The 24,496-nt window shown below is 34.7% G+C and overlaps 1 protein-coding gene across 7 annotated transcripts in view; it reads right to left on the bottom strand.

Annotated features, from left to right (window-relative positions):
• USP3 (ubiquitin specific peptidase 3) overlaps positions 1-24,496 on the bottom strand; it is an 82,259-nt gene that overhangs the window by 32,370 nt on the left and 25,393 nt on the right. For 6 of the 7 annotated variants that reach the window (XM_081050134.1, XM_081050135.1, XM_081050136.1 and 3 more), the window contains 6 exons: positions 23,309-23,369; positions 19,217-19,348; positions 7,819-7,902; positions 4,498-4,579; positions 3,164-3,246; positions 1,827-1,940 (listed from right to left, as the gene is read on the bottom strand). In XM_081050134.1, coding sequence (XP_080906260.1) covers positions 1,827-1,940; positions 3,164-3,246; positions 4,498-4,579; positions 7,819-7,902; positions 19,217-19,348; positions 23,309-23,369 — 556 coding nt within the window. Of the gene's footprint in view, positions 1-1,826; positions 1,941-3,163; positions 3,247-4,497; positions 4,580-7,818; positions 7,903-19,216; positions 19,349-22,074; positions 22,177-23,308; positions 23,370-24,496 lie in introns of those variants that run through there. The other variant, XM_081050140.1, reaches the window with a different exon arrangement.

Here is a 24,496-nt window from a genome sequence, read left to right as displayed (position 1 = left end):
CGCCATCTTGGACTATGTGGCTGAGAGCCCCAACCTACGGTTGGTGGAACAAAAAACTAGGAGCCCAATGACTGAAACAGCCCTAGATGGATAACTCCCAACTTGTACATGAGAAAATAATGATGGCTATTTAAGTCACTGCTAGTGTTGGTATTCTATGTACGCTGCTAAACCGATACACCTCAATTCAATGACTGTCTCTGTCAGCACAACTGCCACGCTCACGGCTGCCTCACTGACATCTCAGAGAATCCTCGGCATCTTCTTTCCCAACCCGTTATCCAGTAGCTCTCTGGGATACAAATCATATTTTTCACTTCTTAGTACCTGAACCCTCTTCCTATGTTTGAGGAATTCCCCACCTTAAGAGTCCTGATGAGAGTTAGAGCCTGCCTCCTATCATGGAAACTGGAAAGGCCAGATATTTGCTTTCTCAGCTCCCCTTTGCAGCCAGAAGTAGGGTGTATGGCCTGGGTTCTGCCTACTTTAAGCAGGGGTTAGTGACACAAAGAAGCTGGGGCAGTGCCAAATCCTTTCTGGTGGCAAAGAGCATCGTCCGGAATGCAGGGGCCACAATGACAACAGCACCCACCCAGCAACCAACTCCAGCAGTGCCAGCGGTGGGGACTGGCATTGCTCTGGGCAACGGAAGCAGTGATGTCTTCAGGGGAAAGGGATGTCCTCAGGTGACTAAGGCTGTGGCCCTGAATGCCCAAAATTCAGATCTAACTTTCTACCCATCCAATAATGGTTAGCGCACCGCACCAACAGACTTTCGACAAATTCCTTTTCTGCTTAAAATGGCCAGAAACAATTTCTACAGTTTGTAACTAAACCCTAAATAACATGAATGCATCAAGTACTACTAATTCTTCCCTTAAGTTTTGTGCACTTATGTGTTTCCCCCCCCTCTTCATTTCACTGCTATCCCCTCTAACTCGATTACTATAAAGTGTGAAGCCTCCCTGAATGCAGGCATTTTCTAGCTCATGCTGCTATCAAAGTAAACTCTCTAAACACTACTTTTCGTGATGTTATTCCATCACTGCTCCAATGCCTGGCTTTAAAGCTCCCCCATATTTTGGCTCTAATCAGACTGCACACTATTTGAATATGTTCTGTCCTATTCTCCCTCAGCCACCTAGGCAGGACAGTGTCAGATTGTAAGATGGCTTTTCGGAATGTGTGGGGATGGGGTATGTGGGAGAGGAGATGGGTAAGCAGGGAAAACATTACATTAAAATATACAGAGATTATAAATCACAACCCTACTTCAGTAATGTTAAGATGTGAAAAAAATCATATTATCACGATAATATGATCGATCTTCTAAACCACAATTAGAGCATGGTTGCACTGAATGTGAATACATATTTGTACTCAATCACTTAACCAATTTTTTCCCTCTCCATATCAATTAATAAATGACTGTGTTGCCCTGTAATTAATCTGATGACTACAAATTAATTTTACTATCCAGGACAGGTTTACCTAACACTATCAGACAAATCAATTCACAAAGACTAATGATATTCACACTGGTCTACACCTAGAACGGCATTTCATATATAGATGTCAACTTTTAGAATGTCCAGATTCATGAAGACTCAATAAACAGAGTGCTAAATTTATCCTGTTATGTAAATACAAATAAAAGAATTCCAACAATAATTAAGATTACCAGGTAGATACTGAAACAGAATTTTCAGAAGAAGAGTTTTTAAAAATGTATGTGCCTATAAACTCACATAATGCAATGGAAACCACCAGTAAGAGTCATGTGTTTTGTAGAGCAAAGCCAGAAAGGACACATTCTTAGAACTCACACATTGTTGTCCCCTTGGCTCCGCGTGTGGTACGTTCGCCTTCCTGCTGTCTTCCCATTCCTTAACTCCACAGCGGGCAGCTCTTTGAAATAACAGCAAAACTGCTCAATGTTACTATTTTAAAAGGAAGGGAAGAAAATTATTTTTTTAATTTATTAGGACTGTAAAGGAAGTTCTATGAAACCTACATACGAATTTTGAAAATGTTATCTTTCAATTTCTCATTTAAATTGTACTCAATGTAATCTCCTGCATTGTGGTTTTTTAAATTAAGTTTTCCTATCTTATTCCAAAAAGAACCCCAGTAAAAACAGATGACTTTGTAGAAATGAACAAAGATCTTAAAGCAAAATCTCTGTCCAAAGACTCCTCCCCGTCCCCCCACCACCTACAGGTTGTCACCATTTCTTCATTCTCAGGTGCTTGTTTCCAGGTGCTCAATATATTCCTCAAATAAAAACAAACTATGAAACCAACCATATTATTTAGATACACTATACAGAGTAACAAGGAGAATTCAGCAGTGACTAAAATTCTTCTTTAAGCAAAACTGGATAAGCTGCCAGTTTAAGGAGAGATCAATATGGCTTCTGCTCCTTATTAGCAAGGTGGCCTTGGGAAAATAATTTATTCTGGCCTTTGATGTCTCATTATTTTGAAAGACAACTTTCAAAATAATTTATTCTATATAACTTAGGTCAGCCTTGTTGGCCGTTTTATTTTTACTGCTTATCTTACATTCTGAAGATCTTCTAAACATCCAATCTCATGACCACACTTAAGACTCAACTAATGATTGAAATAAATTCTCTGAACAAGGTTCCCTGCAGCCAAGGATCTGCAAACTACAGCCCACACACCATAGTTGGCCCTTGGCCAGTGAGCTTTTACACTTTTAAAGAGCTGTTTAAAAAGGGGAGTGGGTGGGTAGAGGGGAGAAGAATATGTGAGAGACTGTATGAGGCACACAAAGATCAAAAATATTTCTTTAATCTGGCTTTTACGGAAAAGTTTGCTGGCGTCTTCCCTAGCTTATTCAAGAAGCAATAGGAAATAAATAATAACAGCTAACAATTATTTACTGCTAGGCACTGCTCTAATAAGCACTTTATACAAATTACATTATTTAATCATCCCAACTACCCTGTGAGGTAGAACTATTATCCCCAATTTTACTGATGCGAAAATTGAGGCACCAGGAACTGAGGTAACTTGCCCCAAGCGGTATGACTAGAGTCAGGGGCAGAGACAGGATATGACCCGACCCCAGAGCCTTTGCTCTCAACAATTCCTCCAGAAACGAACATGAGCTACTTAAGCTCTGACGGTAACATTACCTGAGAGACTGAAGAATGGCGTTCATGAAACACGTGTTCCCCAAATTCCGAAGCCCTGTGGCACAAATGGCAGTGGTGCTTCCCTATAAAATCGGACAGGAAGAGGCCATCAGTAATGCCAAGAGAAGGCCAACTACTTCAAACACCAAAGCAAAGGCCTATATTTGAAACTCCAGCATGAAGTCAATTTGGAATTGGTCCTTTTTTGTCCAATTAATATTTCAAACTCTCTTTCTACTCTCTGTGTAAGTGTCTGGATATTTTTAGAAGGTTGTTTCTGATTCTGGGATTGTTCTAAATGGGAGTATTTTATGGACGCTTATGAGGAAATCAGCATCAATAGGTACCACGCAGTACATAACGCAAAAACTAGGAAGAACCTTAAAATAAAGTTTAAGAATTAATGCCTTTATAAGATTCTATTAAAACTACTACAAATTGAAAAAACATATATACCCGCCAAGTATTTCTGTCTCCAAATTTTTAACTCTAAGCCATGCATAAATGACTAAATATGTGTTTTCCTAGCAATGGGATATCAATCTTAAAAAAACTACCTGAACTTCCCTTAAAGACTAAGGCTTGTTTGCTGATTAATGCTACAAATGCACGATGTTATCTGGGAAGTGAATCTACCAATCAAACTCAAAGCATCTCTGCCCATTATTCAGATGGCCAGAGAGCACTCTAGCTCTTTCTTCCACAAAATCATAACACTTTAATTAAGTTGTGTGTTTAACTACAGCTAGCATGACAGCAGAGAGGTAGATACAGGGCAAAATTATTAGTGTATTTAAAAATATTTAGTGATTTTTTAAAATTTTGCAAATCCACAAATGGCTCAGATATCTGTAACAGATGGTTACCAGAATGAGACGGCATATTCTTTTACTGGTGAAGTTGTGTTAATGAAGTCCTAAGAAATAAAATACCAAAACTTCAGACCATAGATTCTGCGCTAGGGGCCTACATATATCAGAAGAAGGCAAGGATCTCCGGATCCTATAGAAACGTAGTAATAAAGTATGTGAGTAGCCGTTAAGAACAAACACTTGCAAAAGAAGAAGGAAAAAAAAAAAAGAACAAACGCTTGTGAAGGCAGAAGCATACAGTAGTGATCCTGATGGAAGAAAGGTTCTGACAGATGGGCTCACTAGGGTATTTAGCCACGTCAAGAACCATCAGTACAAGTGGCAAACATTTTGTAAAATATTCTAAATCCAAGACATACACTTAGGAAAGTTTATAAAGGACAACATTAATATTAAAGTTGTAATAAAGCAGTGACTAGATCTCAACCAATTCTTATATTTGAATAAACTGTAATTACTTACATTTACTTTTAATAACTTGCTGTTTATTGACGAGTTTTCCAAAAGTTTTCTTTTCCTATGCCTGTCAGCTGTGAAAGCTGAGCTATTAAAACACAAACAGACAGTCAAAAAGACATTAATACACACATACTGTACAGCAGGTTAAAGAATAAACTTGGCTGTGCTAAGTGTCTAGGGTATGGAGCCCTGCCTGGCTGCTGAGTCAGGCCAGGAAATGACCCATTAAGCCCACAAGTATTAAGTCACTGAGGAGTTCTACTTCCCCTGGAAATCCCCACTGCTCCTCCAGCAAGGTGGGACGGGGAAGCTGCCACCACCAGGTACTTCCAAGACAAGCTGGCCAGGTAAATAAAGTATGTGACACAATCCCTCTCCACCACCACTCTATCTGCCTCATCGATTGTGAAGCTTCAAAAATGAGAACACCTAGTGCTCATAGCAAAAGGAAAACCCTGGTCTGAAGTGATTATTCTGTGATTTAACATTAAGTTTCAAAAACTGTGTTACTTCTTTCTCAATTTTGATAAAGGTTTTTTTGTTCATTTGTCATAATAGATTATGATATCATCTGAGTTTGTGGAATGATAAGTAAATTACAGGCATATGTAAATTCATGTGATTCAGCTATGCTACAAAGGATATTCTAAAACAATTCTTATCACAGAAATTCTGAATTTAAATTATTTAAATTATCCTTCTTTTTTGAACTTTTATTTATTTTAAGTGTGTTTTTCCAGGACCCATCAGCTCCAAGTCAAGTAGTTGTTTCAATCTAGTTGTGGAGGGCGCAGCGCACAGTGGCCCATGTGGGGATCGAACCGGCAACGTTGTTAAGAGCACCGCGCTCTAACCAACTGAGCTAACTGGCTGCCCCTATTTAAATTTTTCTTGATGAATGAGATATTTTGCTTAAAATTTTTATCAAAAAGTAATTCCTATCTTCAAAGGGTCACTTTAAAATTATTATGTATCAGAAGAACCTAAGGGAGGTAAAAATAATCATTCAACAACACAGACTTTTAAGTCCACCGATTCTTTCCCATCTTCTAAAAGTACCTGGTTATTCTAAATTACTTTTCTTTCCAGAATTTCCAGATGAACAGTGTCGCTGGAGCATCAGATCTAATAACAGTCAGTTGCTTCAAATGTAAAAATACTCTTAGGAAACATGTCTGCAGAATTGTATGTTATGTCCCTGTCAGTGTTTCAGTGCCTACAAAGTGAGAGGAGACCTGTTCCATAAGCTACAATGTTAAGCTATTCCTTCACAAATTCTGTAAGTAATGAAGTTGAATCATAATCATAGTACATATACTACTTAGTGACAATGCCGGATAGTTAACTTTTAGTTTAAACTGACATAAAGCATCTCACTTTTTAAAATAGAAGTTATTACATTTTACCATAAGTGAGTCTCAAAATGGCAGAATCTTCTAAACCCACACTGCCTGACATGGTAGCCACTCACTACGAGTAGCTAGATAAATTTAAATACATTAAAATGAACTGAAATTTAAAATTCAGTTCCTCGGTCACACTAACTACTTTTCAAGTGCTCAAAAGCCACATGTGACTGGTGGCTAGCATATTGGACAATACAGATGACAGAACATTTCCTCCACTTCCGAAAGTTCTATCACAAGTGCTGCTGTAGAGACTATGGAGAATAGTCTTAAGTAAAACACAAATGTAATTATAGTTTTCAAAAATTGCAGCTTCCATTATAGATTAAAGCCTGCGATTGAAAAACACAAAAATGAACTTAAGTAATGTTTTTCAACACAAGAAAGGGACTGCAAGGTAGATTTTCAGTGGGGCCAAGCAGAAGTGTAGACAGGTGTTCTGTGACGTCATTTACCTGATAAAGTAGTCAATGGAAAGAAAAGATTTGATAACTGCATAAGTGCATACAGGTTCTTGAATGTCGTCGTCTTTTCCCTTTGACTTAGTTCTGATGAATTTATTTGGGATTAAGATGGTAGTTGTTTCTGAAAGTGATTACGTGGCAGAAAAAGGTATTCTGGTAGCTACACACTTCTATAACAAAGAATCGAGGTAGTAAAATCTTTATAATGATATCACCACCAAAGAGCGGTATTATATAATTACTGCAGGAATCTACTTCACAATTCATTGTGACAATTTCAGATAAAATTAAATATTTTGGATCTGTATATCCGTACCTGTCTCTCTAATCCTAGATAGGGCTCAGGCTGCTTTGTTCAAATTAAAAGAGGGGAGGAAGCACTCTGAAAAAGAGTGGAGCCCCAAGATGACAAGCCAAAAAGTACGTAGACCCAAAGTGTTTTAATTAGTTTAGATTTTAAAGAAATCAATTCTTCTTCCCTTATCAGCTTTATCAACTATTAAAGAGACATGCATAAAGACTTTGGTTAAGCAAAACTAAAGTGTTTCCCTTACAGAACTTAGGTTATTTCCTCTTGGTATACAATTTTAAAACATTCTATTGCCTTTACATTTAAGTTTGCTTTTGCCATGTTCTCATAATACCTTTTATACATCAACTGTCAAAATAAATTAGTTGACACCTGATGATACGGGATGATTTACACAAACTTCACTTAAGTCAGCAGTCATTCCAGGGCTAGGTTTCTATCCACTATAGCTTCCAAAGTATTGCTATTTGGGTTTCTGTCTAACTGCTTGAATTCTGAACCCAGTGAGTTTTACTGAATGGCCTATTTGGCTACAGCTAGGAAATCCTATTTACATAAGTACTTTGATTTTTTTATGTTGACAAAGCATTTCATAGCTTCGTGTAATTTCAAATCATATATACAGCCCCCAACAAAAAAGGAAAAGAAGAAACTAAGATCTTGTGCTATCACATAGATGCAAAGTGGACAATAATATAATTAAACCTAATTTCCCTTAAAAATAACGCATAAATTTTAGTGCTCCTAAGAAGACCTCATAATACATTTGATAAGGATTTTCTAATATCAAAGGTAACTCTGTAATGATTTTATATTGTCTTCTGCCCTTTCCTTGCACTCCCAAAATACCCCTTGCAAATAAATTGTGTAGCTTACAAATTGGTGGGTTATAACTAAAAAACAGGCTCTGGAGCCCTTGGATATGGTTTATGACAAATATTAAAAGAAACAAATGCTGAGCTATGACCAATAACTATGGGTGCAGTTTCAGATATCCACATATAAGGCTTATTTTATTAACATTTCAATCATACTAAAAACATGATGAAGTTATAGAACTCAAAAACAAAAATCCCATTCAAAAATTCTGAAAGATCCCGCAATCCCAATACATCCCTTTTCTTTCCCAAGGCCTATTACTTACTTCTCCAAGTTCTGTAAGTGTTCTCTGACTTTCTGTACCAGTCCCAGCTTGGTGTCATTAACCACAAAATCATCACAGCGATAACTGCAAGAAAAATATTCATCAGTGTGTGTAAAGAGCTTGAGGAAACCACAGTAATGAAATCCCCGAAAGGCCTGGCTGCTGCCAAGATGATCACAGGGCTCTGCAGGCAGTTACTGTCGGTGGTGAGTTTAAAGAGGACTTGGAATCCACAATGGAATGTTCTTTATGAGCCTTTTTTAAAAGCCACGTAGGCAATGAACACTAGCTTCTTTTCACATTTTATTCAAAAGCTCTTCAGTTCCACCTTTGAAAATGAAATGAGCTGCTGCATGTGTTACATTCTTTTTAGTAATGTATAATACATGGAAAATGAAATAAAAAGCACCAATTCTATTCATAAAGCTTTAAGGCTACTTCCCGACTCAAATTAATGGGGAAACTGGGGGGAGGAGAGATTTCAATGAAAAGCTGGGAAAAGGTAACTAACCTGCAGGGATAGTAGATTTTTGAAAAAAACTGAAAATAAAGCTACACACTTTAAACATAATTTAATTAAAATAAACTGAATTCATTTGAGAAGAGTGAATATTTTCAATGTGAAGGACAAGAAAACAAAAGTATAAAACAGTGGGCTACGTCTCTTAGGAAACTGATAACTGCTTTGAAGAAAGATGTTTAAAGTGTTCTTTAAAGCTGATATTTTGTGTGTGTGTGTGTGAGAGAGAGAGAGAGAGACAGACAGACAGACAGACAGACACCCTTCAGCAAGTTAATAAATAAATAATAAAAGGAATCACACAAAAATAAACTTTAACATGTATGTTAGCATTCCATTTTTTTTTTCCTGGGATAAGGCCAATTGTAACAAAAACAACTTACAAGCTATTACCAATATATTCTTTTGAATAACAGCTTTGTATAAAACCACTTTATATATCTACCAAAGAATAATGACAATAACACTGCCATTCTGAGCAAACAAAACTTTGAATGCACAGCAATTAGTAAAAATTAGGTCATCTCTAGCAGAATCCAAAAAACCTTTTCTTACATATCTGAAACCACTCTATAAAAAATGAGAAGAGGATGGGGGAAAAGTAATTTTTAAAAAAAGATTACACACAAAAGCATAGCTTGTGCCTTTTATTCAGAGGAGTCAAAATTTTAAATGAATGCTTTTGAAAACTTTAAAATATTACATATGTAATTATTTAACACTCCCTCTGCCCCATTAATTGACTACGTATGTGTCAATCAACAGTCTAAGCTATTCTCCACATTCCTAGAGTTAATTCCTACATTTCTACAAATAGCAAAAGCTACTTTTACATCCTAAACTATTTCCCTATGATCAAATACCAGCAATGGCAGGAGAATAATTATCAGTTTTATGACAAATATGTAAAGGAATTAAATAAATGAAAAGTTTTAATTTTTTGCTTCTTCTCCTCATACCTGTTAAGAAGGTAAAGTCTACTCTGTTTATATTTGGGCTTAAGGTGCTTGGTTCCTTCATGAACCTTAAGCATTCACTGAAGAAGGAAATTACATGTTACTCTAATTCCTCCTTACATTTTCACTTTATGTTTGCATATATTTATGCATGTATGTCAGATAAAACAATCTCAGTTCAAAACAAAGAAAACCACTCCAAATGCTAGTGTTCATCTGGGAAATTAAGTCTAAGAGGAAATTTAGATCACCTTTCATAACTGGATGCCCCACTATCTATCTGAACCCCTTAGCTCCACAAAAAAAGTGGTTGTTTTGTTTAAAGAAACAAACTCTTTCAAATGAAATAATTGATTTTTTTCTTATTAAAGTAATTATTTTTGGTGTGAAAAGGATTCAGCCTGGGATATAAAATTAACTTCATATGTCTTAAAGTAACCTTTTTATATATTGAAATTTAGATTTATTTTTTTGCCTTGTTCCATTCTAACTAATCTGGCTTAACTGGGTTTAATTGCTTCATCTCTCTGAACTTTTATCTTTAATGTAGCTGATGCAACTGAGGAATTGAATTTTAATTTTTAAACTTTTTAAAAAAATTTATTGGGGTGACAATTGTAATTTTTAAACTTTTTAATACACAATTTTACTTACCTGAAGCAGTATAAAATATTTTTCCATTAAAGACAACTTTATGGTTTTGGCAAAACTATATTTCTTTTATTATTACATCACATAAAATGTATTGCAGTGCACATGATAGATGGATATCATTTCTAGTATTATACATAAGCAGATCACCAATCTAGTTTGTGTCAACCAAATGATTCACTTAATTTTTCTATGTAACAGTGTAGCACTGCAATGTGTTTGTTTGAATATTTTATGCAGATAACATGAGTTACAGTGATACCTATGCAAATTACAATTGGTAGCAAACTGAAATACTTATTATTTTAATTATAATATAATTAAATTATTTTCTAGCTTAAATATTAAGAAGGAAAAAAAATTTAATTTTCAAATGAATGCACATGAATGAGGCAGAATCAAGTGGAGAAGGCAATTATGATTTGCTACAATAGAGTAAAACAAATCAGCTGTAAAAAAAGTTTTAAGATAATAAAATAAACAATATTAAGAGTCATTTTCAACAAACATATTAATTTAATAAGAAGCTGCCTCTCAACAGTCAAAATATAATCGTTGAAAAAGTTGAAGGGATTAAGAAAAATACAAATTGGTAGTTACAAAACAGTCACCGGGATGTACAGTACAGCACAGGGAATATGGTCAATGACATGGTGATAACTACACAGTGTCAGGTGGGCACTAGACTAATTGGGTGATCACGTCATAATCAGATAAATGTCCAACCACTATGCTGGACATCTGAAACTAATATAAAATAACACTGAATGTCAACTGTAATTGAAAAACATAATGAAATTAGTCACAATCAATGAAATCAGAATGAAATGTACAACAAAAAATTTTTAATGATTATTAAAGGATTTGAGCTTGTCATTTTGGTCAGCTATCACATGGCTTGAATTCTTGCCCAAGAAAGAAAACCATTTTTAGATGTAGAGATGAAAAATTAAATTACTATTTCAGTTAAGGAAATTATGTTTAAAATTTTGAAGAAAAGATTTAAAGAGGGTATGTTACAAAAACTGAAATATCTTCAATTGACCCACCAAGCAACTGTCAGTGAATAGACCTTTCTAACAGTATTAAAGATCAATCAATTCAACATTTGAAAAACTTGTAAATACTTTTATTTCTAGCTTTAGGTGAGTTTTACAAGATAAGAGATACTGGCCAATTAATACTTTTGGTATGTTTTTATCTCAAATGATTTCCAAATTTAGAAAGAAATGTCTTCGTCTATTTGAAACCTTAGTAATAATCGATCTCACGTTGTAGGGATATTTTATTCTTTTACATCACTTTCAGCTAGATAGGAAAAAGTTAGTTTCCTATCAAGACAGACAATGGGCGAGCTATGTGAGGTCACAATCTGGGTTTACTAGAATTATTTCCCTTATTATATTTGTTTCACTGCATGATAACACACTGAAAATATTTGTGCTGTGAAGTAGACTGCATCACGGATGCCTAAAATTGTTCAGTTTATGTGCAAATTCTATGAATCATCACCAGTTTATGGAACTAAGAGAAGATAATGAGTTTAATAACCACAAGTTCTTTGCCAACGTTCATTACTTGAGTCATGGAAGGTTTTACAAACATTTACTTTACTGCTAACTGTAATTCAAGATATTCTTGAAACAGAAGAAACACTTGCCAATATTTAACAGTCACAGAGAAAACATCACAGTGTAATTCACATTTTTCACCTACATCACAGTGTACATGAATGAGCTAAATTAAAGACCCTGGGAGAGAAAAGGCTTATTTGTGACACAGCTAGACAGGTACAAGATTTATGTTAAAATTTAAACTATTCATAATACAAATCAACAATGATTTTACACTCAATAAATATGACGATTTTTAATTGTAACAGCATTAGGTATATTGTCTGCAAAATCTATGAGAAAAATTGAAGAAACACTATTGATATGGATAAATTAAGAGTCGATTTTCAGTTTATATAATGTCCCTTTGAATTTAATGTTGATAATACTGAGTTGTTACAAGAGTTAGTGAATTTACTTAACTTAGATGTAGTTTTGAAACTGATCTTTTTTTGCTTCAGTCAAATCAATTGTTCTTAAAAAATGAGTCAGTTTTGTCAATACATATGCAAATGCTAAAGAAATATGTTTTTTGTACTTAATTCATTTACTGGAAAAAATTTAATAGTAGTGTTTGGAATCTACATTTTTAATTTGCGATTTTTATTATCATCTCTAAATGCAGATCAAGCATTTCTGATGAAAAGTTGGCATCAGGATGGAGCTGAGCTCTAAATGCAAAATACACACTGGGTTTTTGAAGGTTTCACATAAAAAAAGAATGCAAACTATCTCTAATAATTTTGTATTGATTACCAGTTGACATCATTACATTTTGGATAACTGGGTTAATTAAAATATACAATTAAAATTAATTAACCTGTTTCTCTTTGGTATTTTAATGTGGCTACTAGAAAATTTTAAATTACATATGTGGCTGTATTATTTCTGTTGGACTGCACTGCTACCGTGTTTCCCCGAAAATAAGACCGGGTCTTATATTAAGTTTTGCTTCAAAAGATGCATCAGGGCTTAAGTTCAGGGGATGTCATCCTGAAAAATCATGCTAGGGCTTATTTTCAGGGAAACACGACAGTCTAAAGTTATCAAAGATACTATCTGCTCTACTATTCTATGATACTACCCAATATCATGAAGGGGTAACAAATATAACTTTATTGGACTATAAGAGATCAATTTTACTTTGGCTGGATTTGTTTTAACTGGCTAAAAAATTCTTTTTTTAAGTTTCCTATTTCTGTCCCTATTTATCAAGAACCAATTTCAGGTTCTCTTCAAGTCACTAAGGACACTACTTCTAAGACTACAACATTTATACTGTCTGGATTTACCACACTATATAAGTCTTATTTGATGATGATGATGATGATGATAGAGGGGAAGGAGAAGAAGAAATAAGGAAAGCTCCTCCTTCCACAGGTCAAAACTTCTAAGAGTACCTGGCACATAGTAGAGGATCAATAAAGCTTAAGTTTCCTTCCCCCGTGTAACCAAGAGCTGCTCACAGCACAAGCTTCTCTAGCTGCCCACATTATCCTGTTTTGATTTCTTTTCCTCCCTAGCCCAAAGGTCAAAAAAAAAAAAGTAGCAAAAGTAGGAAATACATGAGAATTTAAATGCCTGTTTGCCTTAGTCTTTAGCTGTGTCACTGCTTTCAAACTGTAAAACTATCCCACTAATACTACCAGTATTAAGAAGTCCCAAGGCAAACAGAAGGATTTAAAGTAAACAAGTTCTAAAGACCTCTTCCTGGTTTACAACTGTGTTGAAACTATTTGGCCAGAATTATGCTTACCCCTAACACCTGAAAAAAAATTAAGCCACTATTCTTAGTTTTCCCTTCCAGAAGATTACTCTAGAATAAGAAATACAAAAAAAGTACATAACTTGTAGGTTGTCTTTTAAAACCTTGTAGATTGGTTCTCTGAAACTTGGAATGTATTTCCCATTTTGAAATTGATATGACTATAAAATATGGCTAAATGTCATTAGGTGAAAATAGACCTGGTTCCCAAAATGCAGTTGAAATAATATTATGAAAAGTTTTACTCCTCTTCTTCTTTTTATACTATTGGCATTGAGAAACTGTGATAGGAGAAAGTTGGGCAGGGTTTGGGGAACTTGATTAGTACCTCACTAAGCGAGGACGTCCAGGGTTCAGCATCTCTTCATGTACATAGGACTTCATGTGGAACAAACAGAAGTCAGGAACTACCTATATTATTTCACCAGCTTTTAGGCTGCTAAATGTATACTTATGCAAGGTTTTACTTAGTGACTTGAGGTGATTCTTAAGTACAGATTAGTTCTACTTCTGATGGACTACTTGTCAGATAAGAAGGTTCCGTATTTAGTAAAAAGAAAGAACTGTTTAAGAAAATTTAAGTAAATTGCACATTAAAGACAAAAAATGTTTAGAAATCATATTAGGCAACATATTAGAGATGTCAGATAAAGAAATAGGATGTAAAAAGGCAAGGTAGGAGGGGGACTGGTATTTTTCTTTACTTCTAACACCTTGAGACAAACTACAGTATTGTCTTGGCCATGTAAAGATTAATCTCAAATTCAAATTCCTTGAGCCAAATACAACCTTATTATATAATCTGAAACAGAAATAATTTTTCTTCTTTTCTGATATTTACACCAATTATTTCCCTTATTTCAGTGGCTAGAACTGATAGGAAGTATTCGTCTTATTTCTGATTTGAATGATAATGGCTTTGTATTTCATCAATTAGTATATGCTGTTTGCTTTCTTTTTGGGGGAGAAACTATCATATTTTAATAGTTTCCTTTTTATTTCAATTTTATTAGCTTTTTTCTAAAATCAGAAATGGTTAATTTATAAAAGTATTTTTGCTTCTAATGGTACCATAACCTGGGGTTTCCTTTAATAATGAATATGTTGGCAGACTTCAGATGAAATTAACTTAGTAATTATGTAATTTTTCTTTTTGATACATCCTACTGGCTTAGATTTTCTTTAAATTATAATTATTTGCAACTAATTTAGTTAAATTCATTTATTTTCTTTTTGGAATTTCCATCAGATTTTTGTTTTAAGGTTTTGAAAGTTTTATAATATTAACAGACTCAATGGTAAATTTTAATCTTTTGAGGCGGTATTGTCCAATATAATAGCTATCAGCCACATGTGACAATTTCACAATAAAACATTCAATTCCCCAGTCTCACTAGCCACTTTCAATTGTTCAATTTGCACAGAGGTCACACCCAAAACAGAGAAAAATCTGTATCTCTTTCTCAGATTTAAAATTCTAAGTTTTTTCCCCATTCTTGTTATTTAGTGCTATTGAAACTACCCAAGTCATCATACTCTTAAAGAGCTAAGAAAATATTCCCAAATCAAACCATTTTTGATCCCTCTGCAACAAGCAGCAAGCATACAAATGAACCTCATTTTTTTATGCAACAGTAAAGAAAAAAGTCCTTTAATCTACTGGCTACAAAGCAATTTTTATACAGTAAGTCATGTATAATACTAAAGTTAAAAAAAAAACTTTCATGCAAAAAGTACCCTCAATAAAGGTACATGGCAGATCCATCATTAAGCTTTAATTCCTTTAATTCCATTAAGCTTTAATCTCCTTGCATAGTATCAAAATATTATGCAAATTGACCTCTGATTTTATTATAAGTGACACATAGATACAGAAAAGAAAAACAAGCTGATACTCTAATAACTTCATCTATTTCAAACCAAGAAAAGTTAAAATCCAAAAGAACTCTTTTAGAAAGCAAGCTTATTTTTAAATTCTCCTTTATTAAATTCTGATATAGTGCCATCAAACATGGCAATTTTAAAAAACTGGACGAATACCTGCAGAGAAAACCCATATCCTTTGTTAAAAGCAAACAAGTACCAGTTTATTGAGAACAAGCCTTTTATGTTTTCAGACCACCTGTTAAAAGGTTTCTTTTTAAACTTCAAAATGCTGTTTTTAAATAAACAAAACTCTTCCTGTTCTCTAATCTTTATACCAATGAAACTTTGTTTCCAAATACTTTATAAGGATAGATCAACAAAAGCTTTTCCGCTCTTTTTTTAATCATAACTGCCTTTGAAAATGATTCAGTATCAATTTTAGCCCACAAATAACAGCTTTATTTTTATCAGTTTTAATTAAAACTGCTACTGTTACAGATGTCTAAAATCTGAAATACAAGTCTTTTTTTCTAGACAAATGAATTTATCCACATTTCATAGTATTTTTTTTAAGTAAACCATTACCCTGCCAGGAAAGAAAAATTCTAGTAATTTAGTTTTAATATTCCTTTCATATTTTGCATTCTCAGATATTCAGCTACTGTTGATAAGGATCAGAGTTGACAAAACTATGACAGATGTGGAAAATTATTTCTTCGGTATTTTAACTATTAACTCCAAATATCTATCCACATAGGAATAAGTTCCTAATTTTAATCTTTGTTTCTATTTGATATACTAATGTATACCACATTCAATTCCATTTGTATTGACTAGAGAACTTTGGGATGGGAGGAAAGAAAACATTACTTAACAAACAATAAAACTGAATACTAGCCCTTGTATGAAAATCTTGGTAAGATTTTCATTTTTATTGAAATCTTCACTTAATCTCTAGCTCAGTTAATGTGATTTATCTCCTGCAGGAGTGGGTTTGTGTCAAACCAAAATTATTTCTTTTGGTGTTGCTTTTCTGCTTTCGAAATAGTGACCCATCTCATGTTGTTCTATATGGTTAGTACGTGCTTCTTCTGGATGCCCAATTTGTATCAGAAGTGAAGGGAAGCAGCTCTGCAAAGGCCTCTTGGGAAGTAAATGAAATAGCAAACATATGCCATGACTTAGGGCTTTGGGAAAAACATTCTGTGGCCAAGATGATCAGAGGGCACAATATTACAGATTTGCTATAACCTTCCCCATTTTGGGGAGACAGTTAACAAAATTCCGTTTTTCTAGTATATATTGCCATTCCGCATCAGACACTGAGTGCTGTGAAAGGTACAAAGACCCGACACATGGCTCCTGCAGTCCCCAAGGACGTCTACAAATATCTAACGTGCGGCAGATTACAAGTAGCCCAAAACTCTGAGTTTAGGAGAGGTTATATCCAGCTACAGCTGGATGTGGAAGGGAGGAATGGGGGCAGCTCAGTGATAGCTTCATAAGGGATATCCAAAGATAGGGCAGGGCAGTGACTCTTGGAAAGGAAAGCATAGGAAACCTGTAAGCCTCAGAGCATGTTTCTCTACTTTGGAACACAGAGCACAGGCTAGATGGGAAAGGAGCTTTAACATTAGCTAAAGTCAAACCATTTTGACTACAAGCATAATAATTAATAATCAAACAGGTAAACCTAATATACCAACATTTTACCTCTACAGCAAACCATTCTGGTTGAACCACAAGAAATTTACTTACAAGGAAAATGTACAAACAGAAGTGAAATTACTAAAGTGCACTGGAAAATAACCCATACAGAAAAAATAAATCTTTTAAAATTTACCTCCTAATCATAGTGAGGTGTGGGGAAAATGTTAATTTAAACTACAGTTTTATGAGTTCACAGCTGTCACAGATTCCTTTTAGGTCACCAGTGTAATGCTACAGGGTGAGTCTCTGGCATTTTGTTCTAAAAACCCACAAATGAGACGGTAATGTGACCAGCTGCAGCTCCCTTCCTGCATTTCAGAAGCTCTGGGTGTGCACACACTTGCAGCTCTGTGTAACTTCACACAAAAGACTGGCAATTGGCCAAGAAGCCTGTGCCATGGTGTATATTCCCCAAGGTTGAAGATCTGCCATTTAATTCCAATCCAGCCATAAAACAACACCAATACAAAACACTATACCAATATAAAACAAATTAAATTCCAATTCTATTTAATAAAGGTATTCCTCCAAAATGCAATATACAAAGATATTAAGGTATGTAATCTATATTTTTAAAGAGACCTATGAATATAATTCTACTCCGTTAAAATAATCCTAAAATAATTCTTAAAATTTCCTCCAAGAGTTACTATTTCCTCATAATCTTACCAATAGCAAGAAAACCCACTGCACATAGAGATTTTACTGTTTCCAAGCTTCCCAATTAAGCATTTCATGCACCTTGCTAACTGAAAATCAAGAAGAATGAATGTTTTCAACATCTGGTAAGTATAGGTTGGCATGACCTATAACAACGGTTGTGAGATAGATACCTCAAGAATGAACTTCTTTTCTGCTGTCTAAAGAGAAATACAACCTTACAGAAATATAACCTTACAGAAATACATGGTTCTGTCATCAGGCAGCTATGTCATTCTAGCATGTAAGTTTCCTAAGGGAAAGGGGGGAAAACTAATGAGAACACTTGAACGTCTTGGATAATGCTTAGCTTTCGTAGAAAGGAGTGTTTTACAAGAGCAAACAACAAGAAACCGAGCACTAGGCCTTGTGTGCAAATCTTGGGAAGATTTTCATTTTTACTGAAATCTTCATCTACCTCTAGCTTCCCTCCCTTCCAGGTCTGGACACGTTTCACACAAAGGATCACTGAAGTAGGAGTGTTCTCAATGACTAAACCTTAAGATGTTTCATTCAACAGCCCCAATTGAATAATGTTAAATTTGTAGAAATTAAGACTTGGGAAGCCACGTGATCTTTATGTCTTCCTTTTTTTTTTTTTTGTCTTCCTTTTGATGGACACATTTTTTCAATACAATTATCAACTAATCAGCACACAACTTTAGTAGAAAGTGTGAATCAAAAGTGATATTTAGACTTTACTCCCCATCCTCGCCTAGTACTGCCTACATGTAACAGTCAAGGGCTGTTATGGCAAAAAAATAAAAAGCTCCAGAGAAATTCTTTAAAGTGGCTTTTTTCCCCCTCAATGTCAAAAACCTTTGAATTAAGAGTGAACTGATTAAAACAAATAAAGAATTATAATTCACTAATCAAGGAAAGAAATTCGCTTCACACTGAAATTAAAACTGAAAAATACACTGACTTCCTGAGCACGCCAAGTGGATACGGATTGTGAAACATCACGTGACCTAAATAACTTAGATCTAAGTAATCACAAAAATACTTAATTTTATTGTCATTTATATGAAGCAGACATGTATATTGCATTATAAAGAGAGAACAGGGCTTCTAATATTTTTTTTAAAAATAGCTACACACGAAATTCTTCACATGTATCTACAGAGGAGTAGGAAGACGAGAATGGAACTGTGCTGAGAGAGGCGAGAACGTCAAAATAATTTTTAAACGAAATTTAAATTTTTAAGATGATATAACAAAATGTTAACTTGCACAGTAAGAACACGGGATTTTTAACATGGGTTTTTATCATATTATTCTTCAATTAAAAACAAAACAAGAAGAAAAAAGGAATGATGAGGAACAACAACACAAAAATACTTTTCACTTCCCTGAAGCTCACTGCCGTGGACAAGGAACAGGAGGGAGGAAAGAAGAGGAGGCCTAGAAGTTGAAGGGAACATGCAAAGCACACTCGCCATGAACAGGGCAGGCATTCCTGATGGCTGCAGTGCCTTGTGATTTGGCAGAACTAGAAACAAGTAGTGGCATTAGCAACTGGCTTAGAGTCTGGGAGGGGAAGGGAGCAAGGACAACGAGAAAACACGTGCATGCTCATAGTAAGGAGTATTATTTCCAGAAAAACGTTAATACTTACCAATATGTGCTGTAGCTACTACAGTCCATGCACACTGTGTGCTGAGCTTTGTCTGGTTTTTCTGGTTTCCTGTGGTTGGCTAAGGGCACCTGGGCTTCTTCGTAATGTTTTTTTGCGTGGCCATTCACATACCTTACAAAAATCAAATGAAAATTTATTTTAATTTAAATATTGCTTTGGAAGTTAAAGTAGGAGATGATGATAAAAACTTAGGCGGTAATCAAATCAAAATGAGAAAGAATTCACTCCTTTTTAGGGCATTCAATCATTTAGTGATTTATTAAGTTGAATACTTAAAATATGCTCCTTGTTTGCAATCAAATAGGACAGTCAACATTTAACTACAATATATGCAAGACTAGAGCCAAGCAAGGAAAGGAATTATCTATGCAAATCAGTTTCAAAACCACTGATTTTCTCACTTATCAACTCCTTCACTGATGTTCTTGCTACAGTTATTTTTTTTCAAGCTTGTCTCACACTGCTAACCCCCAACTCAGGTTATTATCAAACACAGCTCTATAAACTAAATTACTCAACCACTTTCCGCAAGGGCCACAGGCTCTGCTTGGGTTGCTGCTTAATATAAAAAAACGTCGAGAGTCAGATATGGAAACAGGATAATCTTCCATTTCTTTCTCATCAATATGGCTTCAGATCTTTCATTCGAACACCTGAATAATCAGCTCCACTCATATGGAAACACATTTGTTTAGGAAAAAATCCAAACAAAACACAAATCATCTTAAACTTATATAAACTGTTATTTCTCTACATGGATAAAGATAATCAAAAGTTGACTATATTTGATATATAGATGATGTATTACACAATTGTACACCTGAAATCTATGTAACTTTACTAACAATTGTCACCCCAATAAACTTCAATAAAAAAAAGTTGACTATGTTCATAAAAAAACACTTTCCAACTCAGATTCAGTAAATCATTGCATCACAAAAAGCAAAATGAAACAGAAATAAGGATTCATGTGCACATGGTGTGCACCCAAATTCATCTGCAATTTCGCCTAAATACTGTACAATGCTGTAACTGACCACTACTGTGAAGACCCTTACAAAACAAAACCTCCCAATTCCTAAAACGCAGCCAATCTGTAGAAGGCAAGGCCTAACTGAAAATTCAGAACAGTCAAAACAACTGTTGGTTAAGTGGTACGGAAAGAAATACGCTCAGGGAGGTGAGGTGCCATTTCTGTCATGCGGCACCTTAATTGTACGAGGAGCAACACCTGCCTGGGGAAAGAAAAACAGTCGTCGGGAAGGGTCACCTGCAAGCCCAGCCTCTCTACTCCAGAGCTGGAAGCAACAGAGGCACTACTGACCTCAACTCAGAATGTGATCACGTTTCTTCCCCCATGTTTTCATTTCAGTAAACATAACCAACACTTGTGTATACATGGGCCCTCTGTCCACAAAAGTGGACTAAAATGAATTTGAAAATAAAGTAATGATTAAGAGTATAAACTGAAAATCTAGATTGCCTAGGTTCAAAAGTAGGCTTTGCCACAGACTGGCCGTGTGAGCTTGGGTGAGTCACTTAACCTCTTTGTGCTTATGTTTTTCTCCTCTGTAAAATAGAGATAATAGTACTCAGATCTCATGAATAGTTAGGTGATTAAATTACTTAATCCAGGGCTTAGAATACATGTATGGATAAATGAACGTGAGCAATTTTATTCATATTTTCCTCTATCTGCTTAACTAGTATTTATTCAGAATCCAAACAACATAATTGCTTAGACAGTGGTCATGTTCAGCACGTAACTTTGAGATAACACATTGCATAGGTCAAGAAACACCGAATATTTAATTAAAAGGCAAACTCTAAGTTATAATACAGGCTAATATCTAATCAGCCCAATTTCCTATACTTATACGTATTTGTACTGTGCCATGAAAAGCAATAATATTTATAGTAAGTACGTCCTCTGGAATCAAAGAAAAGGCAATCCTAAACAATAACAATAAAGGCATTACTACTTTCAAGTCTTTGAGAACTATTATCTGTTCATAGTACACAGTTTATCTGTACATAGACCACACTGTAGTCTCCAAATATACTAGATGTTTAAACAGTTACTATAAATGTCAGTGATAAGTAAGAAGTGTATTACTGCTGACATGAAGATTAGCAATGTTTTGGCTAATACTCAATACAGTCAGAAGTTAACCGTTATATATAAATTGGCTAACATAAATATTTCCCTCATCTAGTTTTAGATTTTCACTAGACAATTTGGTCTAACAAGGAAAATGTCAATATACACGTCACACATTTCTAACAACAACCACAAAAATTTGAAAAATAACTTCAACGGGATGGTATTACAAAAACCAACGGAATATGTAACTCAAAAATGCTACCGATAAACTGTTTCCTAGTTGGAAAGATATTCAATTTAAGACTTCCCTGCAGAAAAGTGGTCTAAAATTACTGAAAAATCAGAATCCTTGGCAATCAACGCCCAGGATTACATAATAATAAAAAAATTAACCAATAAACCAAGTAAAAGGAAGATCCAAATGCAGCCTACTCTGATTATGTGTTTAATCTACTTAAATCATATTTTTCTGGAACTATGTCAAATTTCTAAGTTTTTAAGATTGCTTGCAATTGAAAATAGACTACCTGCAGAGTCTAGAAAATTTTCCATTTACTTTTCCAAAACCTGCTTAGAAAATTGTTGCTTGCTATTAAAAACATTAATCTCTCCAATTTTTGAGAGTTTGTCAGGTCTTTTTGTTGGCATATGACCTTCAAGATTTAAGTTGTAGAGCACTATGAGACAACTGGAGAACAGAACTACATAAATTTTATTGCATTATAATTCTCACCTCTCAAAATCTAGGAGAGGAATCTGTCTCTTCAAGTGCAGAATTTAAGTGCTTCTACTTTTCTTCTTTTTTAAAAAAATGTTATCTGTACAAAGTATTTTCAGGTTCCCCAAATCCTAGAGATTTCAAAACCACAACAGCCAAAATTAAGATATGCAGTTAACATTTTCCAAAGGTACTCTTAAGTGTACATGGAAAAATATACTCAATTCCAGGGCTCAAAATGTGAAAAATCAAAAGTTAACTGAACAAAGATGCTCTTCAGGTAATGAGGGTTTAAAAACAACAATGTGGAAACGGTCCTAATAAATACGATATAGATTTCAGCCTGTGTGACCTGGTATGATTTCCCATGCCCTGGCTACTAAGGTTTTCACTCTACAGCAAATTCAGAGTGGACTTTCTAAGCTAAAAGAGCAATAGATATAAATGTGCTAAGGCCAGGCTAAAAGAGCACAAAGGTTGACATTTGAGTTTGTGTTCAAAGAAAAGAGCTACCAGAGTATTTAAATAACATCATTTTGAAGCCAAAAACTGCAAGGAAATGCTCAGGCTAACTGGAATGGGGTGGGGGTGGGGGTGAAGAGTTAAGTCCCTGGAAAGCAAAAATACCTTAATGAAAAAATGAAACACTTGGTACATCTTACAATTAATTATGAAATCCACAGTGAGAGCATTTTCAAGGGAATTGCTTCATCTGTAAATATTTTAGTGTTTTGTTTTGTTTTCTGAAGAATGATGTGATAGCTGGGATTTAAATCAAAGGTCAGTAAAGGTGGAAACGGGGCAGGTAACAGGTGGGACAAGACAGGCCATATGATGACGACTGCTGAATCCGGGTGATGAAAACATGGGGTTCAATTATACTATCTCCCTCCTTTTGTGTGTGCTTAAATTTACCCTAATAAAGGGTTTTAAAAATAACGATAAGAAAAACTTCTATTTAAAGATTTCAAAGTTCCCTTATTTCATCTTTTCAATCAACTATTACTAGATTTAGATTGTCATCAAATGAATTCCTCTGAGTATCAATATAAAGGGTTTTCCCCCAGATTTTCCTTAGTTGTACCACTGAAAAAATAGATTCTATCGGGAGAGGGAAACCCTACAGAGAATTACACACTATGATTAAGCAATGGTGCTAAATAAATCCAAATCAATAAACCTGACATAAAGCTTACAGGCAAATTGAAAAAGGCAAGTAGGGTAATGAAGTAATAAGTATGTCACCTACCTTCCACAGTGGACACTTGAACAAGTCAAACAGACCCAGGGGCTTTTGTTGGACCGGCACACTAATAAAAAGAAAAATACATAATATACCAATTGTATCACATTAGCTCCCAATTTCTCCCCTAATCTGTAATATCATATCCTGTGATTAAGTTATAAATTCCACGGCAGCTTAGGTGTACTGCAATCACAAATCCCTCCTTTGTAAGTGCATTTACACAAAATGGCTGCCTAATTAAAGTTATATTGAAAAGAATTTAAACGCATGTCCACAACAGCTGCTCGTTTTAATTGTTGACTCAACTCAAATAGTTTAATCACAAGTAAAACACATATTTACTTTTTTCCTTTGTTACTTATTCATTTTACCACAGTCTCTGACAAGTTAATGACAGTCTATTTTTACATTGAAAACATTTTTTAAGTCTAATATTTAATCACGTGTCTTTGCCATCCATGCAGACCATATACTGTTATAAATGACAACTCTTTCAGTTTACTTAGTGAGAAGTATAACCTAAGGACACAATTAGGAAGACTGACCCTAGTTCTTCCCTAATTAATATCTCAGTTGCATAAAATATAATTCTAAATATGACAATTGCATATAATTCTGAGAGTGTAATCAGAAAATTAATTGTTTTAGTTTAAGTATTATAGGGGTGGGACAGGCAAAAAAGGGTATGAATACTTTTTAAATATCGATTACAATTTGTATTGCTGTTTACTCATTCAATTAAAAAACCCAATAAGCATAACAACAATTTTCAAAAAGAAAGGGATATAAAAATCACCTGGAAAGCTTTTTCAAAACACGTATGTTCTACTCAAGCAGAGATATCTACACTGGGGTGGGGACAGAAGGACAAAGAACATGTGTATCTTGAGAAAAACAGCTTTCCCAGATGACTCCCTAATAATACAACCCCTTGGGAACCACTGGTCAGCTTCTAGGAGCATGGGGGGGCGGGGCATCACAGCACAACCACGCACTCAGGATTATAGTAAATCCATTGTCTGGCACATACTATATGCTCAATAAATATTTGTTGAAAGAAAGTTCAAATTTCTTAGTTTAAAATACCAAGCTCTTCCAAAATCTGGTCTCTACTATATACTGCTCTTGCCTTATCATACATCACAACAGACCTTTCTCTGTTAAGAAAAATTAACCAAAACTGGGAATAAG

The sequence above is a fragment of the Rhinolophus hipposideros genome (assembly GCF_964194185.1).
Source record: "Rhinolophus hipposideros genome assembly, chromosome: 5".
NCBI lineage: Eukaryota > Metazoa > Chordata > Mammalia > Chiroptera > Rhinolophidae > Rhinolophus > Rhinolophus hipposideros.
This window is presented reverse-complemented; position numbering and strand designations above follow the sequence as displayed.